The sequence below is a fragment of the Lepidochelys kempii genome, chromosome 2, assembly GCF_965140265.1.
Source record: "Lepidochelys kempii isolate rLepKem1 chromosome 2, rLepKem1.hap2, whole genome shotgun sequence".
Taxonomy (NCBI): Eukaryota; Metazoa; Chordata; order Testudines; family Cheloniidae; genus Lepidochelys; species Lepidochelys kempii.
This window is the reverse complement of record NC_133257.1, coordinates 180,535,850-180,562,957: the sequence shown is the minus strand read 5'-3', so window position 1 is coordinate 180,562,957 and position 27,108 is coordinate 180,535,850. Positions and strand designations below refer to the sequence as shown.

The window sequence follows — 27,108 nt, the reverse complement described above, 5'->3', positions numbered from 1 at the left end:
AATATTTATCTAGGGTACAGGTGTGTTTTGTTCTCAGGCCCAACAGCTTGCAAGAAAGAATTATGGCTCCTCTGGGTTTGACAGCTTGTCCCCAGTGTGTGTGTGCACCAATTAATGCATTTGGAGCAGCTTAATCTTAGTCTGTGAAAAACAAAGACTGATGGGGAATGCGAAAAAAAAAGAAAAACAGGTTTATAATAAACTGGAAAACTATACAAGTTTTAGAGTAACAGCCATGTTAGTCTGTATTTGCAAAAAGAAAAGGAGTATTTGTGGCACCTTAGAGACTAACCAAATTATTTGAGCATAAGCTTTCGTGAGCTACAGCTCACTTCATCGGACACATCCGATGAAGTGAGCTGTAGCTCACAAAAGCTTATGCTCAAATAAATTGGGTAGTCTCTAAGGTGCCACAAGTACTCCTTTTCTTTATACAAGTTTTGTAATCTGACTCCCATCCTCAAAAACATGGAGTGAAATCCTGAATCCGCTGAAGTCAATGGCGAAACTCCCATTAACTTCAACGAGAACATGATTTCACCTAAAATCTCAGGTTTGACATATAATCATAGAATCATAGAATATCAGGGTTGGAAGGGACCCCTGAAGGTCATCTAGTCCAACCCCCTGCTCGAAGCAGGACCAATTCCCAGTTAAATCATCCCAGCTAGGGCTTTGTCAAGCCTGACCTTAAAAACCTCTAAGGAAGGAGATTCTACCACCTCCCTAGGTAACGCATTCCAGTGTTTCACCACCCTCATAGTGAAAAAGTTTTTCCTAATATCCAATCTAAACCTCCCCCACTGCAACTTGAGACCATTACTCCTCGTTCTGTCATCTGCTACCATTGAGAACAGTCTAGAGCCATCCTCTTTGGAACCCCCTTTCAGGTAGTTGAAAGCAGCTGTCAAATCCCCCCTCATTCTTCTCTTCTGCAGACTAAACAATCCCAGCTCCCTCAGCCTCTGCTCATAAGTCATGTGTTCTAGACCCCTAATCATTTTTGTTGCCCTTCGCTGGACTCTCTCCAATTTATCCACAACCTTCTTGTAGTGTGGGGCCCAAAACTGGACACAGTACTCCAGATGAGGCCTCACCAATGTCGAATAGAGGGGAACGATCACGTCCCTCGATCTGCTCGCTATGCCCCTACTTATACATCCCAAAATGCCATTGGCCTTCTTGGCAACAAGGGCACACTGCTGACTCATATCCAGCTTCTCGTCCACTGTCACCCCTAGGTCCTTTTCCGCAGAACTGCTGCCTAGCCATTCGGTCCCTAGTCTGTAGCGGTGCATTGGATTCTTCCATCCTAAGTGCAGGACCCTGCACTTATCCTTATTGAACCTCATCAGATTTCTTTTGGCCCAATCCTCCAATTTGTCTAGGTCCTTCTGTATCCTATCCCTCCCCTCCAGCGTATCTACTACTCCTCCCAGTTTAGTATCATCCGCAAATTTGCTGAGAGTGCAATCCACACCATCCTCCAGATCATTTATGAAGATATTGAACAAAACCGGCCCCAGGACAGACCCTTGGGGCACTCCACTTGATACCGGCTGCCAACTAGACATGGAGCCATTGATCACTACCCGTTGAGCCCGACAATCTAGCCAGCTTTCTACCCACCTTATAATGCATTCATCCAGCCCATACTTCCTTAACTTGCTGACAAGAATACTGTGGGAGACCGTGTCAAAAGCTTTGCTAAAGTCAAGATACAATACATCCACTGCTTTCCCTTCATCCACAGAACCAGTAATCTCATCATAAAAGGCGATTAGATTAGTCAGGCATGACCTTCCCTTGGTGAATCCATGCTGGCTGTTCCTGATCACTTTCCTCTCATGCAAGTGCTTCAGGATTGATTCTTTGAGGACCTGCTCCATGATTTTTCCAGGGACTGAGGTGAGGCTGACTGGCCTGTAGTTCCCTGGATCCTCCTCCTTCCCTTTTTTAAAGATTGGCACTACATTAGCCTTTTTCCAGTCATCCGGGACTTCCCCGGTTCGCCACGAGTTTTCAAAGATAATGGCCAATGGCTCTGCAATCACAGCCGCCAATTCCTTCAGCACTCTTGGATGCAACTCGTCCGGCCCCATGGACTTGTGCACGTCCAGCTTTTCTAAATAGTCCCTAACCACCTCTATCTCCACAGAGGGCTGGCCATCTCTTCCCCATTTTGTGATGCCCAGCGCAGCAGTCTGGGAGGTGACCTTGTTAGTGAAGACAGAGGCAAAAAAAGCATTGAGTACATTAGCTTTTTCCACATCCTCTGTCACTAGGTTACCTCCCTCATTCAGTAAGGGGCCCACACTTTCCTTGGCTTTCTTCTTGTTGCCAACATACCTGAAGAAACCCTTCTTGTTACTCTTGACATCTCTTGCTAGCTGCAGCTCCAGGTGCGATTTGGCCCTCCTGATATCATTCCTACATGCCCGAGCAATATTTTTATCGAGCTGAGCGGCGAACCAGCTGAGCAGCGGGGGACAGCAGAGCAGCACACAGCAGGAGTTTGCCTGGGACTGGTAAGTATCCGAGTGTGTGTTTGTTTGCTTGCTGAGGAAGTATCCGAGCGTGTGTTTGCTGGGAGGGCAGTGTGAGAGCCTGAGTGAGTGTCTGATTGGCTGCTAGCCTGCAGGGGGCGGGCATTAGGGTGTCTGTTTGTTTGCGTCATAATGTCATATTTATATTTTCTAATTGCACATGTGACTACTTAAAGAAAACAGACTTTTTGTTATGTGGCAGTAAAATTAACATTTCTTCTTTTTTCAGTAGCAATACTGGAGTTACTTGTTAAAAAGATCACATTAAAAGTATTTGTTGAATTTGAGTGCATAGTATTATGGGAGACGTTTATGATCCAACTTCAGTGCAAGGGGATAAAAGTGTCCAACAGTAGGATATATTTCTTGCCACATATACAGTGAGTGTCCTTAAAAATGCACATTTTAAACATTTAAACAGTTACTGCAACATTTGTGATCATTCCCACCTATGCACAGAGAACACCGTATATCAGTGGTGGGCAACCTGCTTCCCGCAGCTCCCATTGGCTGGGAACGGCGAACCACGGCCACTGGGAGCCATGCCTGCTGATGGTCAACGTCAGCAAAATGTCTTGCGGCCTGCAGTCAGATTGCCCTGATGGGCCGCAGGTTGCCTACCATTGCCATATATACTGCAAACAATAAAAGCTATAAAGTGCCACTTTTTATGGATGTCCAATGTGCTCTCTCCTTTGATACTGTTTACTATGAACCAAAGTAAATTAAAAAGCCACATGGCCCTGCTTTTATTTTACCGATCCAGCAACGCTGAAACTTAAGATGAACATGAACATCTTTAAGATCTGTAAAAGCCTGAAGGTCTGTAGCTTTCTCTTGTCATGGCTAAAGCTGATCTATTGATCCTTGAGAAGGGCAAGTGAAGTTTAATTGTTAGAAGCTAATTTTTCTTAAGCTTTTCATTAGAAAGAATGTCTGAACAGAAATTAAAGTGATAGATGATACTTCAAAATGTACTGCAACATCAATGTCCCAGAGTTTAAGTATCTGTCCTAATTGTTGTACCAGTCTCAGAGTATAGCTCCAGATTTTCAGATTCCTCATCTATATGAGTTTTACTTGCAAAACCAAAAAGATTTATTGGCAAAGAATTATAACAATATTTGTACAGTTAAGTTGGATACTTCAGAACCAAATGATGCCACAAAAGAAAAGAGAATTCAAGGAAAACAAATTAAGATTTTGTTAAAAACCTTCAGAGGCTTATACTTTGGTCACATTGACACTTGTGTTGCATTAGCTTTCTGGGAACTATGAGTGATCACTTTTTCCCCGTAAAAGTGGTCACATAAAGCAAATTTCAGAAGATGCATACATTATTATTATTTAATGGATTACAGTAACACCTGGACACTAACGGATATCTAGGTCCCATTCTTCTAGGCACTTTACAAAGGCAGAATAAAAGACAGCCTCTGCCAACCACCCACCCCAAAAGCCTAAATAGACAAGACAGGCAATGAGTGGAAGAAAGAACGGATTATGATCTCCCTTGTACAGATGGGGGACACAGAGATTAAGAGTCAAATCCAATGCCCATTGAAATCAATGAGTCTTTCCATCAGTGTCAACGGGTGTTAGACCAGGCTGCAAGTGACTTGCACAAGGTCACACAGGGAGTCTGTGGCAGGAATTGAATATATTAGTATTGACTCAAAGTGTGTGTGTGTATACATACATACACACACACACACACAAGCACACACACAAAAATATTGATGCAAAAGCAGTCTCAGTCATCTGCTCAAGTAACAAACAATACCATGTGACTCCTTTGATCAACCACAAATAGGCACAATAGTGTGAATTTTAAATATTCATAACAGACCCAAGGAACCACCTACATGCTTCACAAGATACAAACACAGGAACCCATCATATCTGGCCCATGGCATTCTTACTGAAGGAACAGCAGGACTCATAGAAACCATCCTCAGACTACTCATCACACAAAGGGCCAGTTTCTTCCAGGACGCTATCAACATCCTTCAAAAACTGTGCAACATTAACAACCTCCCTCAGCAGACACTCCTTACCACCATGGATGTCACCTCCTGGTACACCAACATCCCTCACAATGATGTCATTGCTGTCTGCCTCAAATATCTTCAAGACAATGGACAACACTCAGATATCCACCCAAACACATTGGCAAATTCATCCATTTCATCCTCACTCATAACAATTTTACATTAAACAACAAACACTTTGTCCAAACCATGGGAACAGTGATAGGTACTAGGATGGCTCCCCACTATGCCAATCTCTTCATGGGCCACCTTGAAGAATTTTTGGACAAATGCACCAATGATATATCTGAGATACAGGGATGATATTTTCCATTCTCTGGACAGATGACCTAATCTCCCTCATAGATTTCCACCACAACTTCACCAACCACCATCCATCCATCATACTCTCTCTAGAACACTCCCACACCAACGTTAACTTCCTCGACACCCTGGCCAGCTTAAACAAAAGAACCCTACAGACAACTATATACAAGGAACTCCTGGATCACCATGCTAACCTTCACACATCTAGTACACACCCCAAACACCCCAAGAAATCTGTTATCTATAGCCAGGCACTCAGATACCGTAGAAGATGCTCCAAGGAGAAAGTCCGGGATACACTCTTAAAACCACCTTCACGAAATAAGGACATTCCACCAGAGAAGTAGATCACATCATGGAACAGGCCACCCAAATACCCCAAGAGAACCTGCTTCAATATAGGGGAAAAATCCACTAGTTGTCACCCACCACTCCACATTGGAACCCATATGAGATATCATTAAACAATTATGACCCATTCTCAATGGGGACCACATCATGAAATGAATCGTTTCTGAACCACCTCTTCTTGCCTTCAAATAACCTCCCAGCCTCATCCTCAGTCCCAAGGTCCCCATAGTCCAGGAGACACCAAAAGAGGCACCAGACTGCCATAACGACAGATGTCAAACCTGCAGGTACCTCTCCACTGCTACAGTGATCAATACACCCCATAGATGTATTTCAAGATCCATGGGTCCTTCACATGCTTGTCACAAAAGGTGGTATATCTCACCCAGTGCACTAACTACCCCAACAAGACTTATGTGGGTGAAATGAGACAATTACCATCCTCTCTAGTGAACTTGCACAGAAAAATGATAAAAGACAAAAACAGCACGTCATCCATGAGCACTCCATGTCTGATCTCTCATTCCCCATCCTCAAAAGGAAACCTGCACAATATCTTCAAAAAACAAGCCTGAGAACTTAAATGCGTAACTATGCTAGATAGCAAAAATCATGGTTTTAACAAAGACACTGGATTTATGGTTCATTACAACAATCTGTAACCCACTAAACCTCCTCTGTCCTATGACTGTAGAGGTGTTAACTGCCCACTTCACCTTAAATGATCTCTTGCAACATGTATTAATTTCTTATCTGTTCCACCTTGTATCTCGCTGTGACACTCTGAGTCCCTTTTCCAGAGTTCTGTGTAAGCTCAAAAGGTTGTCTCTTTCACCAATAGAAGTTGGTTCAGTAAAAGATATTACTTCACCCATCCTGTGTCCTTAAAAAAAATATCCAAAGATACTTGTTGAATAAATTCATACCATCATATTGAAGACTCTTATTAACGCAATCTGGTCAGCCAAACCACCCCTGAGAGGGAATCCCTCTATTAATGCACAGAATAGGTACTGCATAGGCATTAGAAGTGCAAGCTTTCCTGTAGCATCCTGCAAATGTGTCTGAAACTTGCCTTGTGAAGACTGCATCTAACGGTAAGTGGTAAATATATATTTAATGTCCAGTGAGTCCTTGAGACTAATAATAAGGATGCCAGTTAGTCCCAGTTGTGCTGCTGGTTTTTTTGGTAGGGAAATCAACCTACAGGGGACAGGATATTATTTTCAGGACTTGTGAATTCTGCAGAATTTGCTGTGGAATCCATCCCTCAGCCTCAGAACTGTGCCCCAGAATCCACGTATTGTTAATTATTCAACTGCTGATCATTTTAGCAGAAACATCCGTTGATGTGTTTAGCCTAAAATCCCATACTGTCTCCCAGACCTCCACAGCTGCCAAAAGCCCCAACTGTCTTTTACCCAGCTGTAAAAGGAAAATTCTTACTCATTGTCAATATAAAAGTCTCTGGCATATCAAACACAGCATTACAATAAATTTAATGGAATCATTAAAACAACACAGGGCTACTGTACTGAGTGTGTTGTTCAATATGACATTTAATTCATTAACAAGCTATATTTATTTTAAATTAAGCTGGTGCAGCCCTTCCAATTTGCCACGAAAAAGTGTTGTCAAATCCAAGAATCTTACTGTAAATTTTAGGCTCAACTTGCTACAGAATACATGAGGCCCTGACTATTTTTATTAATGCTGTACTCAGAAATTAATCACGTAAGTGAGGAAAGAAGATCCAGAATGAATTTCAAGACAATTTTGCTTTTAAGTCCAACTTGCATAGCATTAATCTTTCTACAGGCAGGCAGCAGTGAGCAATGGGCAAAAACTTAAAATGTTCAAAGATTGGTTCTGTTAAACACCAAAAAGTCTGGCTGCATGTCTCAGCTATCTGGATCACTTTAATCTGCAGAACCGCAGTACTCGCTTCACAAGCCTAGATGTTACTTTAAGATTTTTGTTGCTTCCTTGTTCTCGGCAGGCCAGAAATATCGTGAGAAGATCTTTTCTTGCCGTACTTGCATTATCTCTTTTTTCTATCCCCACAGGAACCAAGAAGCGCAGAGGTGCACAAGAGATAAAATAAAAAAAGTTAATTGACCTGATGCTCAGAACAGGTTCAGTCTGCAAGATGGGTGACATTTGGGGATCTTATTCCAGTCAAACCTGTATCCATGGCAATAATCAGACTTCTTTCAGCTGAATCTTTCCATTTGTTGGACTATCTGTGTTGACATTTATTTCTTTATTTCTCCTGATCTATTGTTTTTAATAAAAGATAAGAGGGGTCTAAACTACTGCTCCAGGCACTTGTGATAATATTTAAAAATACAATTGTTACTATTTACCATGCCATCAGTTTCGCCAATGGATTGGTAGAACACTGACAAACTCTTCCATCCCAATATTCCTCACGTCTCCAAAATCGAAGCAGAATAGATTCATAGATGTTTAAGGCCAGAAGGGGCCATCATTTAGTCTTATCTCTTGCATCATACAGGCCTTTAAATTTCAGGCTATTATCCCAGCATTGACCCGAATAAATTGTGCTTGACTAACCATATCTCCCAGAAATGCATCTAATCTTGATTTGAAGATACGAAAGATGGCAAAGATACCAAAATTACCACCACTTCTTTTGGTAATTTGTTCCAGCGGTTAGTCAACTGCGTGGTTAAAAATGTGTGCCTTTCTTCTAATTTGAATTTGTCTGGCTTTAACTTCCAGCAATTGGTTCTGCTGTGCCTTTCACCGCAAGATTAAAGACCCCTTTAGCACCTGGTATTTACTCCCCAGGAAGGTACTTGTACCCTGTAAACAAGTCACCTCTTGATCTTCATCTTTAATAAGACTGAATTCCTTAAGGTCCTTACTGTAAGCCAAATTTTTCCAACCCTCAAATCATTTATGTGGCTCTTCTCTGCACCCTCTCCAATTTTTCCACATCCTGTTAAAAAATGTGGACACCAGAACTATGTGAAGTATTCCGTATACACCTCACCAGTGTCATTATAGAGAGGTAAAATCACCTCCCTATTCATCCTCGCCCTATTTATACAGCCATGCATCGCAATACTGCATCGCAGGAGGGCTTTGCAGTGTACCCTAAAGGTTAGAACAAGGAGAGGAGCAAGTTCCAAAGTCAAGGGCCTCTCACAGATAAAGCCTCATGGCAGCTTCAACAGCTCTACTGAACGCACGGGACGAGAGGCCTGTTTGCTTAAAGAAAAAAGAAAAAAAATTTTTGCCAAGATTCAGCTCAGATTTTACTGAATCAACTCTCAGCTTACCTTAAAAGGTATAAACATATTTATTGTCCCTATAATCAACAGCTAGTAATAAATGTCCAAAAGTCCCTTAAGAATCACGATGACCTAGAATGCTTTGTCCCTTCTCCTGACCATTGTAACGGCAGGAAACATTTTGTTTGAATTACTGAATTACTGTTGAATTGTTATTAGTGGAAGGTGTTGGATATCATGGTAATGGGGGCAATAGGATAGACCGATAGATGGATGGATCAGCAGACACTGCAGAGTGCCAGTTAAAGTGAGGGGACATAGATCCCCACCCTCCCCGCATCACCTGACCTTCCTTTTCCCCTCTCAGGTGCCCACCCCAGAAGTCTGACCCTACCCACATTCACCAGCCCATGAGCTTCTACACATACCCCCTCCAAATTTCAGTGAGCGGAACTTGGCACACAGGGTTGCAACCCACTCAGGTTTGATCTGGCCCAAAAGTGATCAAGCCATGGCACAAGTACCTCCCTGGGCTCCACAACCTATGGGATGGATGAACAGAATGAATGCAACATAAAGCAAGAAGTAGGATGCTGAAGGGTTTAACTAATTTACCAGGTTAGAGTGACATAACTAACAAATCCAAGATGACATGGGCACCTGCTCTATTTTCCCTCACCTTCCCTTATCTATATAAGGTTTCAGAGTAACAGCCGTGTTAGTCTGTATTCGCAAAAAGAAAAGAAGTACTTGTGGCACCTTAGAGACTAGCCAATTTATTTGAGCAGGACTTGTGAATTCTGCAGAATTTGCTGTGGAATCCATCCCTCAGCCTCAGAACTGTGCCCCAGAATCCACGTATTGTTAATTATTCAACTGCTGATCATTTTAGCAGAAACATCCGTTGATGTGTTTAGCCCAAAATCCCATACTGTCTCCCAGACCTCCACAGCTGCCAAAAGCCCCAACTGTCTTTTACCCAGCTGTAAAAGGAAAATTTTTACTCATTATCAATATAAAAGTCTCTGGCATATCAAACACAGCAAATAAATTGGTTAGTCTCTAAGGTGCCACAAGTACTCCTTTTCTTTTTATCTATATAAGAAATTCGCCATCTGACTGTCATACTTTGCATTGGCTCACTTACAAGTTTCATAGCCTTGTGAAAATGTAACTGAGGGAGGGAACATGAGAACAACTCCATTTTTTTCATGTTTCTCTGCAATATTTCTGGGACTTTATGTTGTTCATGTTTGGAAGAAAAAAGTTACAAGCAAGAAAAAAGTTTAAAATTTAGCTATAAAATCATTAAAATTACAGCATTTGTGGTATCTGGTGAGACCAAATGGCCCATCAAGTCTCATATGCTGATTCCTGCAGTGGCCAATACTTTCTATATCAGAGAAAGACTTAAAAGAAAAATATAAAACCGTAATACATGTTGTTGATTGTGCATAAAGAAAAAATTGCTTCCTGACCCCTGAAGCAATCAGCTTACTCCCTGAAGCATGAGATTTGATTACATTCATCTCAGTAGGCACAACCATGTAGACTACTCTACACCTCCTAAACCCCCTACACATTTTATTTGATAAAATTACACTGCATCTGTAAGAATTTCTAAAATCTTTCAGTTCTGCAGCATGGAAATCTGTTAAATTGGATAACAACTACAGGGAGAAAGCCAAAAGTCTGTGTACTAACAGTATCAATTCCACATCAAAGGGGTATTAAAATTATGACAGTCTGTACCCCAATGTTCACCCCTTTTATAAGACTATGATACGATAATTTTGTACACAGTATGCCTTGTGAGGGACCATTTGAAAACTCAATTTGCTGATAATTATTTCCCAGGTAAAATGTGTATGGCAACACTGCAAGTAAAGCTGTAGGACTCCTCTGTATGGTATTACTAGACATATTCTGAGTCTGGGGTGTGCAGCCACAAACCAGTTCCCCAGGAACAAAAAGCTAGCCAATGCCTCAGCCAGGTGTTAGAAAAATCAAATAGAGCATCACCTGGTTAAGTGGCCATTCTTTGGCAGGAAAGAGGATGTGGGTGAAAAATCTACATCTTGACAAAAACAGTCAGGAGTTCCCATCCACACAGACTTTCTGTCTCCTAAACTTCAATTTGAGATGGTTCTCAAAGAAGAGAAAGAGCTGTAAAGAGGAGACACCCTCAGGATTCCTCCTCTCTCTCTACCCACGGCATCCACAACACCTGAAGAAGAAAGACAACAGCTGTGGACTGGGGAAGGGATCCTGACTGAAAGATTCAGCCAGTAAGACTGCTAAAAAACATGTAGTGAGAGAGACCTTTGCTTTGAATTCACTCCAGCTTGTTAAATTAGGCATTAGTCGCAATTTACTTTTATTTTCTTGTAACCAGTTCCGACTTTTATGCCTCATTACTTGTAATCACTTAAAATCTACCTTTGTTGTTAACAAACATGTTTTATGGTTTTTATCTAGACAGTTTGTCTGGATTGAAGTGTTTGGGAAGCTCCATTTGGGATAACAGGATTTGTGCATATCATTTTGTATTAATAAAATGACAGACTTTATGAGAGCTTGTATCATCCAGGAGAGAGCTGGGCAGTACAAGATGCACATTTCTGGGGGAAAGTCTGAGACTGGGAATTTGCTGGTGTGGCTCCTGCAGTGTAATTCATAGGTGGCTGGCTGTAGCACTGTTGCAGTATAACTGGGAGTATATTGGGAGCTGTATGTGAGCTGACAGCAAAGCAGTGTAAAAAGCACTCCAGGTTGGAGAACTCAGAGCACAGAGCTGTTCATCAGTCCAGAATGTACACTGAGTAATGTCACAATAATATATTGACACTTTAAAAAGTGTCAAGAAAAAACAATCCTGTAAAATGATCAAGATTAACACTAATGCACGACTAAATGGAATTTACTGCAATTAAAACAATAAACAAAAACACACAAAAATCATACAAATGAAAAAGTTGTATATTTAACACTAACTCTAGGATCATATACAGCATGAGTGATATAAACCCAGGTGGTTTGTAGTAAAATTTAAGGACAGATCTGTTCAGCAGACCCTAACTGCCACCCATCAAAACAATCAAATGGAAACATTGAGTTCAACATCTGTCTCTTATTGCAACATACTCAAAAACTACTCTAAGCCTGGCATGACTTACTACAGAATTACTCAGACACAGAATGTAGGCTTATAAATGGCATTAGAGTGTAAATCTGGGACCAATAATGAGAAAAGTCACACAAAAGCTGCCTTCATAATATAGACCACTGCAATCTTTAGTTTTCATTTGTACAAAGACTCATCTACAAGTCTGGTGTCTTCTAGTTAGTTTCAACATGGCAGTTTCAGTTGAAACTTGGTATTAAACACAGTGCAATGTGGAAAACCAGCAACAACCATTGAAAACTGTGAAACAATTTTGTATAAAAAATAAATACTAGTAATAATTAATGATGCAAGAGAAGGGGCCGTGGTCTGAGCACAGGATAGCAAACAAAGAATTGCTCAGTTTTCATCCCAACTCTGACATCAATTTCCTCCATGGCAACAAGCAAGACATTTAACCTGACTGCCCCAATAAAGTTGGGGATACTACCAACTACCTGCTAAAACTGGGTTTGGTGATGAAAAACTTATCAAATGTTTGTAAAGCGGATCAAAGCAGAGACATGTTGTACAAAATGCTTAACATAATATTCTTGTTACAGAATTTTGCAAACCCCTTATCTCTAACAAATTTCACTACATCCAGATCTGTTTTTCTATATGAAGTGCCCAACAGTCTCCCTCATGAAGCTTCATTACTGAAAGTTAAGCTTTCTTCAGGACTCCCACTTATCTCAACCTCAGTTTTACACATTTTTGTAGGATCCCCCAAAGCCTTCATAAAACAGGGTTTTAACTATATGCAATTTATATCTCAGAGGTTGGGTCCTTCAATAGAAGAAGCAAGTAACTAAAATCACAGGATCTCTACCACAAGAATCCATGCAAAATTAGTGAGATGCCAATGACACTTGTGCTTGCGTTATCACGGTAATTTGTAAGCATGCTTCCCCCAGGTCAAATTGGCAGAGTCCCGGGGGTGGGAGGAGGGTTCGTTTTCCTCTGCAGCATGGGGCCTGGGTCACTAGAATAAGTGGTGGATTCTCTGTAATTTAAAGTCTTTAAATCATGATTTCAGGACTTCAGTAACTCATCCAGAAGTTAGGGGGTCTATTACAGGAATGGGCAGGTGAAGTTCTGTGGCCTGCAATGTGCAGAATGTGACTACATTGTCACGATGGTCCCTTCTGGCCTTAAAGTCTATGATGTGCCCTGCAACACTTCTGGGCCTTCCATGTTATACTATGTATTGTAGTAGTACCCAAAAGGCTTACTCAGGATTGGAACCCATTGCGCAAGGTGCTGAACAAACACAAAGCAGGACAGGGCTTGCAGGGTTACTGGCCTATGCTATGGCATGGGGAATCAGAATGCAGCAAAAGACATTTCAGGTTCAATTCACATTTGGTCACATGTTACCGGTATCTAAGATGGAAGGAAAGGGGGTGAGAGAGGGTGCCGCAAGACCCCACGGCCTGTGGGGAGGAAGTGGGAATTGCAGTGTTCTGCGTGTCCTTCCTGCCTTCTCAGTGAAATCTATTGGGATGATGCATGCACCACCCCAACAGACTTCACTGAGACTTCAACGTACTACTGTGGATGTGTCATTAGTGACTCATGGAATGTGAGCAGGATTATCACAGCAGATTTAGGGGTGCTACTGTATGATGGCACCCCACAATGCACAGAACCTTGGGGGAGGGGGGAAGAACCAATCTTGGTTAGATAAGATCTTCAATTGATTTGCCCACCTCATTTCTCTCTTTCCAGGGTAAGTTGGTAGAACACACATCGTACCATGAGACAGAGCTATCCCAAAGTGCGAAACTCCCATACTGAGGAAATCAAAGTTACTGCAGGCCTTATCAGGTGCAACTCCAACTGCAAAACCTCTCTCTTAACCTAAACTTTCCCAAAACAGCTGTAATATAAGATTAACAACTAACATGAAATATCCTCCCCTATCACAGCCCCAATCCCTATTCAGAACCCATTGAGGCCAATGGGTGAGAGGGACAGCGACACCAATCTCGTTCTCTTAATGTTTCAGCTGCCCTGTTTTGGAGGACCTGATTTAGCAAGGCACTTAGCATACGCAGAACTTAAAGCATGTTCTTATGCTTCATTGATTTGGGATTTGGATTTAAGCATATGCTTAAAAGCTTTGCATGAATTGGAATCCAATTCTCCAAATTGTCAGTCACTTTGAGAATGAGACCAAATGAAAATTCAGATCCATGGATTTGGAGAACTGCAAAAGCCAGACACAATGTATGCACTTATCCTTCTCCTCAAAACTTTGCTTGGAAGAGCGGGGTGCTTTAAAAAAGTCCATGGGATATGCAGGGTTTATCTTTTTATTATCTTATGGTATTTAATACAGTGGAGCAAACAGAAAACAATCAGAGTCAAAAGATGCTAGACTGTCCATTATTTATGAAGAACGATTTATCAACTTTGCACTTTAAAGAAAGTTTCTACCATTTAATATTTCAGGAGCAGAAAGTAATTCTTTGTGGCTTTTAAATTATACACTTTAGAAACTGTAAAAAATATCCTACGTTCCAGTACAATAATGGGTAGCTATGAATTTCTAAAGAAGAAACAGTTGCAGCCTGAATGGACATTTTGAAACACAAAACGTTAACTGTGAGATAACCCTTGCCCTAGATGGTAACTGCTGATTTTAAGACTGCAGATCAGCAACACAGCCTTTATTTTCAATTGAAAAGGAAATTTTCTGTACATGGTCACCTAAATGTCAGTTCTAGTTTGTACTTCTCAACATAATAAACTAAAAGTGGTACTTGGCTGCTAACCACAGAGGATCTGCCATATACAACTGCATATGTTGTTTTAGAGGAGGGTTTTGTTTGTTTTTTTTAATTTTAGTAAATGCTATAAGACACTATATTTCATTATGGCTTCGTAAATGACCGTATAATTGTAATTCCACGGAAACAACTATATTAAAAACACTAAGACTGCACAGTTAGATACTCACGAGTCATGAACTGTCACAGCATGTTCATCCTTACCTGGGTGCATGCATTACGAGGCAGTATTTAACCACACAGTGGACCAGATCCACAGCTGGTGTGAATGAGTGTAGCTTCATTGAAGCAATACATACCAACTGAAGAACCGGCCCAATGCTTTTTAATACTGAACCTTGGCTACATACTGTACACACTTACAGAAGAATCCCATGCAAAATACACTCTGCACGTGCAGAATATAGTTTTCAACAAGTTGTAACTTGATCAAAGCAAAACCAAATTTCACTACCCCGTCAGCAAGAGCTATTTCTAGATAAACACACACTTAAGCTGTACCGCTCCTCAAAAAAGGGGATAGGATTTCCTGTTTAATTGTTATTACTGGGCGGTACTAGATATGCTCATGTGACCAACAGGATAGACAGATAGATAAGCAGGCACTGCAGAGTGCCATTTAATGTGAGGGGCCATAGATTTCCCCCTCCCCCATCACCTGGCCATCCTTTTCCCCCTCCCCTCTCCCCTTGCCCAATAGCCTGACCCCAACCCCCAACCCCAGGTAAACATTAACTTTCTGTCTCTAATGGTTCAGCTCCTCCACAAAGGTGATAGGATTTTTTTTAAGATGCCAAAAATATATTTTCCCCTGCTTTATCTCTATGCTCAAACAGGACTGACAATAAACTTAAAAAAAAACCAAAAAAAACACAAGAGCTTAATTCAACCTCACCCCCCAAAGACCAGACATTGAAAAATGTTGAACCCAAAAGGTGAAAGCCTCCGGAAGTTACAAGTTCCTGAAATGAACAGTACCATACAAGATGATGGCCATTCTCATTAGAAACCAACTCCCTGCTGCCCACCCTGTCTCTCTTAACCTTTACTTCTCTGCACCAAACATTCTATCCCCGATACCTCTTATTGCCCACTTTTCCCAGGTTTGGATCTCTGTAGCGGGATGGTTACCCGCTCCTGCCCAGTGGGGCTTAAAAGCCAGCCCTGGGAGAGAGCCAGAGCTAAGGGCAAGAAAAGCTAGGCTGATTGCGGAAATGCCCACAGCTGGACCATGCCCCAATCAGGCCGCAGATGGGCCTGTAAAGGGGCTGCTAGGCTGAAGCTTAGCCAGTCTCTGTCTGTGTTCAGAGAGGGAAGGGGCCTGGCTGCAGGGACCTGAGGGAGTACCTAGAGTGGAGCAGGGCTGAGGGGGAAAGGTCAGGGGAGCTCCGGCCTGGAAACCCCCAGACTGCGAGGCCCAGATTAGGGCCTATTAGGTTCTGAGGTTGCAAGGGGGCAGCCCACGGATAGACAGAAATAGCAGGTCCAAACCCCTTCGCCTGTGATGAGTGGCTGATACACTGCAGTCTGCCCAGGGAGCGGGGCTAAGTGAGGATTGGCAGTAGCCAAGACTGAGGTGAAGTGGTGATAGTGGGTGGGGGGTTCCCCTGGGTGGGGAGACTGCAGCAGCACCCCAGACAAAAGGGTACCGGGTCCGGGAGGGACACGGGGGCCAGTGACAGGTGGATCACCAGATGGCAGAGGGCGCTCCGGAGGCTGACTAGCTAAATTCCAAGGACAACCAGCAGGAGGTGTCGTGGGGTGAGTCCGACTCTATTACAATCTCTTACTGCTCTCTTTTCCTGCCTTCCTTGAATCCTTCCTCCAAAACTCTCTATCAGATATGTGTTAGGGTTTTTTAAAAACCCCACAGAATTAACACACAATTCTTTATTGATTTTTATTAAATACTTTTAAGTGAATGGAAACAAACCAACCAACCTCACAATCTTTCTGTTGTAATGCACCTCTTCAAACAGGGTACTAAAAAGATTGACATGGAATGGTGGCATCACCATTTGAAGGAGCTATTCTAGTACTAATGATTACTGATGTTATTGTGCACTGGCAAACCACGGAGTGGGGAGAAACCATAAATCATGGAAAATCAGCAAAACGTATTATTTCCCCCCAAAAAAATTTACCAGCAGAGACTTCATACAAGTCAACTGTTGCACATATGAAACTCTTCAGTCTTATATCTTAGCCAGTGGCAGTACGATTATTCAGGGGGAGACACCCATGACAGCATATCCAACTACAATTCTCATTCTCTTCAGTCCTATTTCAGTAGTTCTGTAACAGTCAGTAGTCTGAACTATTCATTTACTGATCCGTTTATATTGTTCAGTGGGGTTTTTTTATGCTGGAATTAAAAGCTGATATTATGTTATTATCTTGGATGCATCACAGTCTGAGCAGCTATTTTGAAGGCTTTAAGTGATGGGCCAGCACAAGGCTATTCTCTGCACAGGGAAGAATTTCGCCTTTGGTGTACTGTTCTCTTGGCATGCTGCACTTAAAAGCATTAGATGAAGTATCAGCCAAGTCATACTTTCTAAATTGAACTTCTGATTTATGTTGCCGAGCCTGTGGGAATAACTGCCAAAGTAACACTTTCAGCCATTAGCTCTCGCTTTTCTGACTTCCTCAGTTTTGTTGCACATGGCTGTAGTGGGCTTGGGGGCAAGAGGAAAGGAAAGACTTCATTAGCATAGAGAATGTAGAAAAAATGCGTGCGGTAGAAATTAAATGGCAAAGTTGTGCTGCCAACATGGGCTGTATGGAAATGAAACTTGTGGCAATGTCTGTTGGCAAAGACAGGAACGATAATAATACTGATCTGTAACCAAAATGATACATAATACACTGAGTCATACATTGCTACACTATGCTAATTAAGAAATGAAAATGATAAACCTATACACAGAGAAAAACTATATATGTATAGTACTCACAACTAATTGTAAACCTCTTGAAATTATATCATTAATTTTGTATTGTAATTTTGTTGTTCTACAGTTCACTATTATAGTAAATCATATATGCAATAGCTGACATTTATGCAGAGCTTTAAATACTGTAATGTATTTACAAACTATGGGTTTACTTGCAGGGCCGGATTTACACCTTACGAGCCCTGAGGCACAGCATCTTCAGCGTGCACGTGCACATCCCCCCCCGCCCACAGCTGACCTTCGTGTTTTCCATAAAAAAATGGAACTTTTAACCCACTTTTAACTTTTAGTTGCCCCTAGAATGCCGGCACCCCTAGGCACATGCCTACTGTGCCTAATTGGAAATCTGGCCCTGCTTACTTGTGCAAATGTACATGTGTAGCCTCATTAAATCAATGGGACTGCTTACATGAGAAAGTATTCAGCAACCTAAGTAAGGGCTGCAGTATTGAATCTTTTATGTGGGGAACCTGAACATCACCCCCAAAATGTACTTATCTCTGGATAAAAGCTGACAACCGTCCAGCAGGACATAGCAATCCTGCACAATTTACAACAGCACGTCAAGAATATAATATTTTATTCAACTGACAAGAAAATGTAAATAGGAAGACTGTAATTACCCAAGTTAGAATTGCCCTAGAACACTGGAGTTACCATCATAATCATGCAAAAGTCAGAGGATCTTTCAGTGACCACAAGTAGCCGGGACCTCGTTATTATCTCTGAACCAAAAGACAGTACCCTCCAGTAGAAGTACTGGAACAGTGTTCTGGAAGTATCTTGCTGGGACACCAGTTCAGTCTGGACTTTGAGGGAAGTATGCCACCTACTGAATCCTAACACCAATAGATAGCTAGTATAATAACCCTAATGTACTAACAACACCCTTGTTAAGTGTCTGAAAGGATTTACAGTCAGGATGCCCGGTTCCCGTATTACACCCACACTTGGTAACGCACACTTTGCCAGAAAACACGGGAATTAATACAGCAAGTTGCAACTGGTACAATACCCATGTATAAGCATATACAAATCAGGATCACACTGTTTTGTACAAAAATAGCAAACGCTTCTGTTGAATCGAATTTATGTAGCATTCAATCCACTCAGACTACTGGGGACCCATGCATCACCACCAGAATAATAGTTTTGTGACAACAATGAAAAGAATCACACAGATCTTCATCTTAAACTGAAATGTTTGATTAAATAAACATGTTAGACTTACGTAGTTCTCCGACTTTCAGGATTTCACACAGCATCTTTGTCAGCTCGATGCTACTGCGGCCAAAGGGACATTCATGTTTGTCTTCTCGGCTGCTGTTTTCCAAGACAATCTGAAGTGGAAATCAAAATGGAAGTTGATTTATTTGAACAACATGTGTGTTGAAGAAATGTCCTCTATGCTCAGCATATACAGTGAAAGTCTGATTGCCTTAGTAATTTAAATCACAAAGTAACCTTGTTCTCATAAACTCAGGATTTTCATCCTAGATATTAGAAAAATAAATATCAAGATTATTTTTGAGGAATCTGTGGAAAGAAAGGAAGATATGTTCCGATCCATTTCACTGCTGCTGAGCTAAACACAGCCAATGGTCCCCCATGTTCAAATATGCCCATTTCTGAAGCACTGTCATTCTAATAGAACATTGCTGCTCTGGTTCCAACTCTGCATGCAAAAATCGGAATGGAAACCAGCGGCAAAGGAGCTGATCATTTTTACATTTAATTTTGTGTGTGCCATGAAAGAAAATTAGATTTTTTAAAAAAATAAATAGAACTATTAAAAAGAATAATAAGTACAAGAATAATCTTAATAATAAGAATAATAACTTTGGTTCTGGGTCCATAAAGGCCTATACTAATAAAGCCTATTTAAGCCATATGAAAATAATAATAAGGTATGAAGTTGTGCTTATTGTATCTCTAATGCAGGTTTGTGCATGAAAAAGATTTTAGTAAATTATTCAGGAACAGTTCACTATAAAGGCTACCAGTGTAGCACAGCCAGGCTCTACAAGTCTTTTGGCCATCTGCTACATGACAGTGCAAACGCAGTGGAACACAGATTTAAAAAGAAAAAGAAAAATTCTGCACTTTATGAAGTGATGTAACTCTTATTTTGGACAGAGCCATCCCAACCACTACAGATGGTCTAAAATATCATTATAGAGAGGAGAGAATATTATTTATGAGAATACTACAGATTTTGCATAAACTGGGAGCGACTCATTTCTCATTTTGAATGCAAGAAAAGCAGGACAAATAGGGCCTGAAAACAAAAATTAATTCAAAATAGGTTTCTACTAAAAACTGGGCTTGTGATAACAAACTCTCATACCAGCTTTTAGAAAAGAAACAACGCAAGTGTCCTAAACAGCTACTGCCTGGCCAGAGGAAAAATATACGCCAAAGCAGATGTTTCCTAAGTACCATAGTACCACAGATGCTCTCTCAATTTACTTGAGAAAGAAGGTGTTCAGACACTACTCTCTACTTGCTGTGATTTCTTTCTCTCAGCTTGCTTCCCAACCATACCCTTGCCTGGAAAAACTTTTTTTTAACATGGCATAGAACAGGGGTGGCCAACCTGAGCCTGAGAAGGAGCCAAAATTTACCAATGTACATTGCCAAAGAGCTACAGTAATAAGTCAGCAACCCTCCAGCAATCTCTCCCCCCGCACCTCCCACCCACCAGAAGCCCCGTTGATCAGCACCTCCCCCTTCCTCCCCGCACCTCCCGATCAGCTGTTTCGTGGTGTGCAGTAGACTTGGAGGGGGAGGAATGAGGACATAGCAGGCTTGGGGAGGGGGTGGAGTCGGGGCAGGGCCTGTGGCAGAGCCAGGGGTTGAGCAGTGAGCACCGCCTCCGGCAAATTGGAAAGTTGGCGCCTGTAGCTCCAGCCCCGGAGTTGGTGCCTATAGCAGGAGCCGCATATTAACTTCTGAAGAGCCGGATGTGGCTCCGGAGCCACAGGTTGGCCACCCCTGGCATAGGAGAATTCAAAATGGCTTAATCCCATCACTGTGAGGCAAACCAAATCCATATTTTTAAAAAGCCTTAAAGACGGAAGCTTAGGACAAAATAACAAGCCTAACACAATCTTATTTTTCAGACATGGAACAACTGGGGATTTTGAGGTGGAGGACCAAGATTGGGGGCTGCACTGAGCCCTGTTAAAACAGCTAATTAAGAAATAAATCTTAGATACAATATTAATTCGTACATTTAAAAAAAAAATCATTGTGAAGCAGTTAAGGTTGCCAGACACATAACAATCACAAAAGCAAGAAATGAAAAGTTAAACCACCGCACAGAACACAACATCTATCTATAGACACATACGTTACCACTATCACAAAAAAAACACCATAGACCACAACCTTAATTCATCCCTCACATGTCACCATCAGATGTAATGTACAGGGTATAATGCCAAGCTTTCAAAAACGCTTTCTCCACACTACCTCCTTGAACACCATACAGCAGTGAGAAGGAACAGGAGACGCAGTTGGACTGCCCTGCCCTTTATCACCTCGGACAAAACCATGAGGTGAAGCAAGGGTGCATGCACAGATCAACAGACGCTATTACTTTCAAATTCTCTGGCTCTGGATGCATGGCGTATGTGCGTAAACCCACAGTGGAATACAGTAGGGACCATCACCCAAAGAAGAACAAAAGGCTACTTATATACACAGGAGGAAAAAAGTTATGCTCCATTTTAAGGACATTTCAGACTGCAACCTTAATTGCAAAGAGCCTCTGCAATAAGATGTGCCTAATCAGCAAATCAATCAATGTATATTAACCAGGAAAAGACATTCCACAAAGAATTAAATACAAAAGCAATCCCTTCACCTCAGAAACCTTCCCACAAGAAGAGAGGGGAAAATGGGTTCTGAACTGTCCTCCAAAGATCAACAGACTCAGGCTTTGTCAGATAAGTGGAGGGAGACACATTCAGCTCTCAAGGGATGAAATCTTGGCCCCATTAAAGTTAATGGTAAAAGTCCCATTGACCTGAATGGAACCAGGATTTCACCTTGCTATCTTAGGCATTTCTGAAGCACCCATCACCTTGCCCTTACTGGAAAGTCTTATAGAATGTAACAAATGTTTTATATGATGATGAGTTAAAAACAAAATAAAAACACCCAAATGCTGTAGAATTTAATAGAGAATAACAGCCCCTGCCATAGAAATCTATATGATCGCTGTGACAAAGTTCCTCCACTGCCTTGGTGGGTCCTGCGCTTATTGGCAGATTTGCTCGCCTCAAAGATTCATGGCAGCCCTCAGTTTGGCTACTTTTTGCTAGTGGCTCAAACCTGCCCTTCACTGAGGTAACATCATCACTGGCCAGGTCAACTCCTCCTGTATCCAATAGGAAGATGTGGAGAACCTGGGCCTGCCCTCTGCTCCGGGTTCCAGCCCAGGGCCCTGTGGATCACAGCTGTCTACAGTGTTTCATGTAACACCTGTGTGACAGCTACAACTCCCTAGGTTACTTCCCCATGGCCTCCTCCCAACACCTTCTCTACCCTCACCACAGGACCTTCCTCCTGATGCCAGACAGCATTTGTACTCCTCAATCCTCCAGCAGCACACCCTCTCACTCTCAGCTCTTTGCACACCTCTCACTGACTGATGTGAGGTCCTTTTTAAACCAGATGTCCTGATTAGCCTGCCTGTCTTAATTGATTCTAGCAGCTTCTTAATTGACTCCAGATGTCCTAATTAGCCTGCCTGCCTTAATTGATTCCAGCAAGTCCCTGATTGTTTTGGAACTGCCTGTGTTACCTTACCCAGGGAAAAGGGATCTGTTTAATCTGGGGCTAATATATCTGCCTTCTGTCACTCTCCTGTAGCCATCTTGCCCGACCCTGTCACATCGCTTAAAACCAATCAACCCACACCCTACAGAAAAGATTTCATTCTATAGGTTCTTACAATAATTCCTGTAGAATCCTAATTGTTTTATCTTTATTAAATCCTATAGGATTCTTCCACAAAGGTGGTATTTAATAGATGGGTTAAAGAATCACCAGTGAGTATGTCCTGCCACCTGCCTCCAGATATTTAGTCTCTTAGTGGATGTGCCCCAACTGATCTCGAACAGCATCAGTGGTACAGGAGGAGAAAGGCAGTCAGTCTCTTAGCCTCTGAGTAGTTCAATGCTCTGCTAGAGGAGTTCTTTTTTCTGCTAGAAGTTTAGGATTAAACTATGCCTAATTATTCAGTGCAATACCTGGATAACAGCTGTACCAAAACAAAGAAACACCTCTGCAATTTTTGTTTTACATTCCTGCAGCCACCCTTCAGGAACAAGTGAACATCTCTCCACCATGCATTCTGGATTAGTCATTCTGTTTTAGAGTCCTTCTCATAGGAAAAAGTGATCTGCTCCCAGACCCAAGTGCTGGAGATAGGATAGAATGATACAAGCAAAATGCAATGCTTCATCTCACGTTATTGAAATCACTTGTTTTATTTTTCTCTCTCATAATAAAAAATAAAATCTGCATACTGGACCGAGGGGCTGTTTTGACACAGATTTAGAGACAGCTAAGGAAAGTGAGTAATAAAATCAATGCGGAGAGAAAATGAAAGCGGAGGGAAAAAAGGCACCAGTCTTAGCAATATCACTGCTCCTGGCAAATGCATTTTGTTGAATTTCACATTAACCCAACGTGTTAACATTTCATGAGTGCATAAATATTTAATGGTAAAACTGTATCTTCGTATAATGTTAAAGCAGAATTACTGCAATCAATAAGAATGGCTGAGAAATAGTTGAGGCACTGTGTACTACTAAACACCAAATTAAATGGCAATTTGAGTAATCAATATGTAAAGCAGCTTCAGAATGCTCCTTTCTCCTTCCATTCAAGCATCCATCTTTTCACATTTTCTGTGTAGAACAAAGAAGACATGACACATAGTAAAGAATTTTCAAGCAAGGAAGATGGAAAAGGCATAGCTGCCGTTAAATATGTGGATGTAAATTCTACAGTTACAGATACTGATCTTTAATAAGCCACAATTACTGTAAAAAACAGCTCTTATAAACAGCCCAGAAGAAATAATTCCTAATCTTGGCAATAGATTTAAAACATTCATTAGTTTATCTGTAATACACTTTTCATAATTTAGGAATACCATATCCTGATGCAAAATAAAACATTAATAAAATACTGCTGACAAAGGCTGTATCTTTGTTTTATCTTTGTTTCCCTGAGCTCTCTGGTTGTGAAGGGGACAGAAATAGTCAGCGGGCAAACAGGTTTCTTTAGCAAATTGCTCAAAAACACTAGCAGGGAAAGAAATATATCTATGAAGTAATATACGGATCTAGACCAAAAATACTCATGCACCTTTGTATTAGATTTTATAACTTAGCTTGATGCATGATTCTATCTGTTTATTTATTCCTCTAAGAAAAATTAACAGCCAAGGTATCACTAAACCCACATAATCCCTATTCAAATGGAAATCCACAGTTAAGATGCAACTCCTCTTGACCTCATCTCAGCCTTGAATTACCTGGCCGCTCTCTCCTTTCCTGGTACGGTACTACCTCCCTCAGTGTTTTCGGATGTTTATTATTTGCACGTGGTAGCACCTAGAGGCCCCAGTCAGGGATTTGGTCCTCCACGATTCTAAGTGCTGTATACACATTTAAAGAAAAGACAATCCTTACTCCACATTGTGGGAGTGCTGCATGCTGCTCATCCAGTTCTCTCCTTCATTTCCTTCTATTGCCAGCCCTCTCAATGATCCAACAAAGAAACTGACAGGTGTGCAACTGTGATTCTCTCCCCCATACATACATTATGTGTATACCATACACTGTTATCAGAATGGTACAATTTAGGGAAATTGTACCATTCTGATAACACTGTATGGTATACACATAATGGCTTAATCTTTTCTTGGATATGACCATTTGAGTAAAGTTCTGAAAATTTTTCACTGGACCTCAGTAGTTTTCTGAAAAGCCTTTTAACTGCTCCAACTGACAGAATTTGTTTACAGCCTCATAATTACCACAAAGCTATTGTGTACAACATTATCTGGTTTAACTAAACGTAAGTTATGAAATTTAGAGCACAGGCTGGAACTCCAAACCTAACCCACAACTGTTTTAAGTATTTAAACCATAACTGGGAAATAAGCTCAGTTCTTGTTCAGAGACCACTACCCCTACACTGAGGCACTGTGAAGAAAGTTAAGACAACTGCTATGTGCCGTGCTCACAGTTTAAAAAGGATCCAGGATGGAGAAAAAGGTAAAAAGATATAAAGGGAAAGAGACCAAGGAAAAGGAAGAAAAACTACAGGGGAGAGCAAGCAGAAGAAACAATACGAGAGAAGAGGCTAGGGAGAGCTCAGAGGAAAGAAAAGAGAACGAAGAAACAACAAATAAAGGGGGAAAGTATAGCTAGAATACAGAATATGTGTACAATACAGAAGAGAGTAAAGCTAAAAAGGAAGACAAAATAAATCCTAAGAGGAACAAGTTGAAGATGTTACTGAAAAATAAGAAAATAAGAATGGGTTAAAGAAATGTGAAAGGGCAAGAGGAGACAATTTTTAAGAAAGTAAATGTTATTCCCCCCCCCCTTTTTTTTTTAACCATTCCCACCAGTAATATTCTATAGCTAATTAAGGGGCAGGAATTGGAGAATATTGTTGCTGCAAATGTTGTCTTACTGTTTTATAATGTATTTTTCCAAATTATTTAATTTGTTCCACAGCAAATACTGCTTTCGCCCCCTAAATTTCAATCTTTACTGTGGAGTGGAGGGGAAAGTTTCCGAATACTTACTAAACAAAATCAAGGTGGGTCAGAGAGAGAAACGAAGGCCTTTGTTTACATTTGGAAATGGTACCATTTCAGTCATTGATTGTCAGCAATCGATATAGCTGACCTGGTGCTGACCATGGTTTGACCCTGTCTACACCTACAGCTAAACCTTAGACAGCAAAGGGTCAACTAAACTGATTGTTTAAATGATGCTTCTTTCTACAGCATCAAAGCTGGAAATGATAGACATTTATCCAGCAGTTGTCCTGGAGGGAGTCAGGCACCTTCTCCAGTAAACAAGAATGCTAGACATCCAATAGCCACGAACCCAACTAGGCATCGAGAAAGATATAGAGGAGGAAATTTCTTTCTTGATACATGTGACTTTTTTTATACCGACTACTCTATATACTTTACAGTATGTTGATTATAATCAATAGGAACCATCACCCAAAACTCTTACAATAAACTGGTAACTGCAGGAAAAAAGTCCAAAACTACAGAGGATAGCATAGCAAAATCTCAAGTCTCATGCCAGAATCACAGAGATACAATGTAAAGTTTCCAGCAACAAACAGGAAACAAAAGTTTTACTTAACTGTTGCTGGAAACTTTACATCATTCCTTGGTGATCCTTCATTGACTATCATGCCATTGGAGCATGATGAGGTCCCTCAATATTGGGCAGAGACATATTTTTCATATCTGATCATAACATAACGTTGACCTAGACAAAGCAAGCAGCTTATATATTTTCAATTGACTTTTTATTAATAACTGAGAACAAAGTTATAAAGATGGGTATTGCCTTCATGATTTCCACCATCAAAATATAGAAGGAAGAAACTGGCAGCCAAATATTTTCCTTCAATGTTAAGAAATGAATTTAGCCAGTCCCCTAGTTCACACATTAAGGATGACATTGGCTCAAAGAATATTGCTCCAAAGCAAATTGTTGGTGGTATTTCTTAGATTCCTGCACTGAGCTATAGGTTTGCTAATACCACAGAGATTCATTATGACTGGGAATGAGATACAGAGTGAAGGACTAAAAGATTCACTACAGCTACAGTAATACAATAAATCCCAACATAGATGCTTTGACAGGCATCATGGCACTATTAACTATCAGTATTTCTCTACACTTGTTGTACAATAATATAGCCAAGCCCTACTTTTCTTGCAGTGTGTGACAGGCAAACATCAAAAGGAGATGTTGGCTAAGATAATAACCCTCACCAGATCCCATAGAAGCAATCTGGAAGTATTTGAATGCTAAAAGAAACATGACATTCTATCTTTTCTTCTCCTTTGCATTTTCTTACCATTGGTTATATACAATGAACTTCTCTATCATTCCTGCCATGTCCAGATGCCTTAATTGCCTTGTCTGGAAATAGCTTTTCCTGCTTGTGCTGGATAAGAGGCCCTATTATGGGAAGATAGGATTTCTGTCTTTCCCTTTCTCCACTCTGCCTTTGCTCCCAAAGCTTTTATCGTCATTTTCCTTTACATACATCCCACTGTCCTTCTAACCATCTTCCTCTTGTGTTGTCTCTGTAACCTCTCCTCCTACCTCTGTTATCTATTTGTTTTCCTTCCATCTTCCCATGTTGCTCCTTTTGCCTCCCCGTTCCTCAGCCCCCCATCTTTCTTCTCCAGCCTTCTACTGTGTATTCATGTGGAACAACTACAGCTTTGCAGGACAAAACAAAAAAATTACTACTCCCAGGCAAAGGGATTTGGATCACTGCCTATCATCCAGGGAAGGAGGAGCTTGGAGTGGTAGGCCAGAGGAGTTTGGACATCTTATTCAAATGGCAGTATCAGAGAAAGGCTGATCACCCCTAAGGGAAATAATCT

At 41.2% G+C, this 27,108-nt stretch overlaps 1 protein-coding gene across 2 annotated transcripts in view; it reads right to left on the bottom strand.

Moving 5' to 3' along the window:
- The window catches only part of ELMO1 (engulfment and cell motility 1), a 413,997-nt gene that overhangs the window by 178,139 nt on the left and 208,750 nt on the right, over window positions 1–27,108 (bottom strand). For both annotated transcript variants that reach the window (XM_073332875.1, XM_073332876.1), the window contains one exon: window positions 18,661–18,769. In XM_073332875.1, the coding sequence (XP_073188976.1) occupies window positions 18,661–18,769 (109 nt within the window). The remainder of the gene's footprint in view (window positions 1–18,660; window positions 18,770–27,108) is intronic.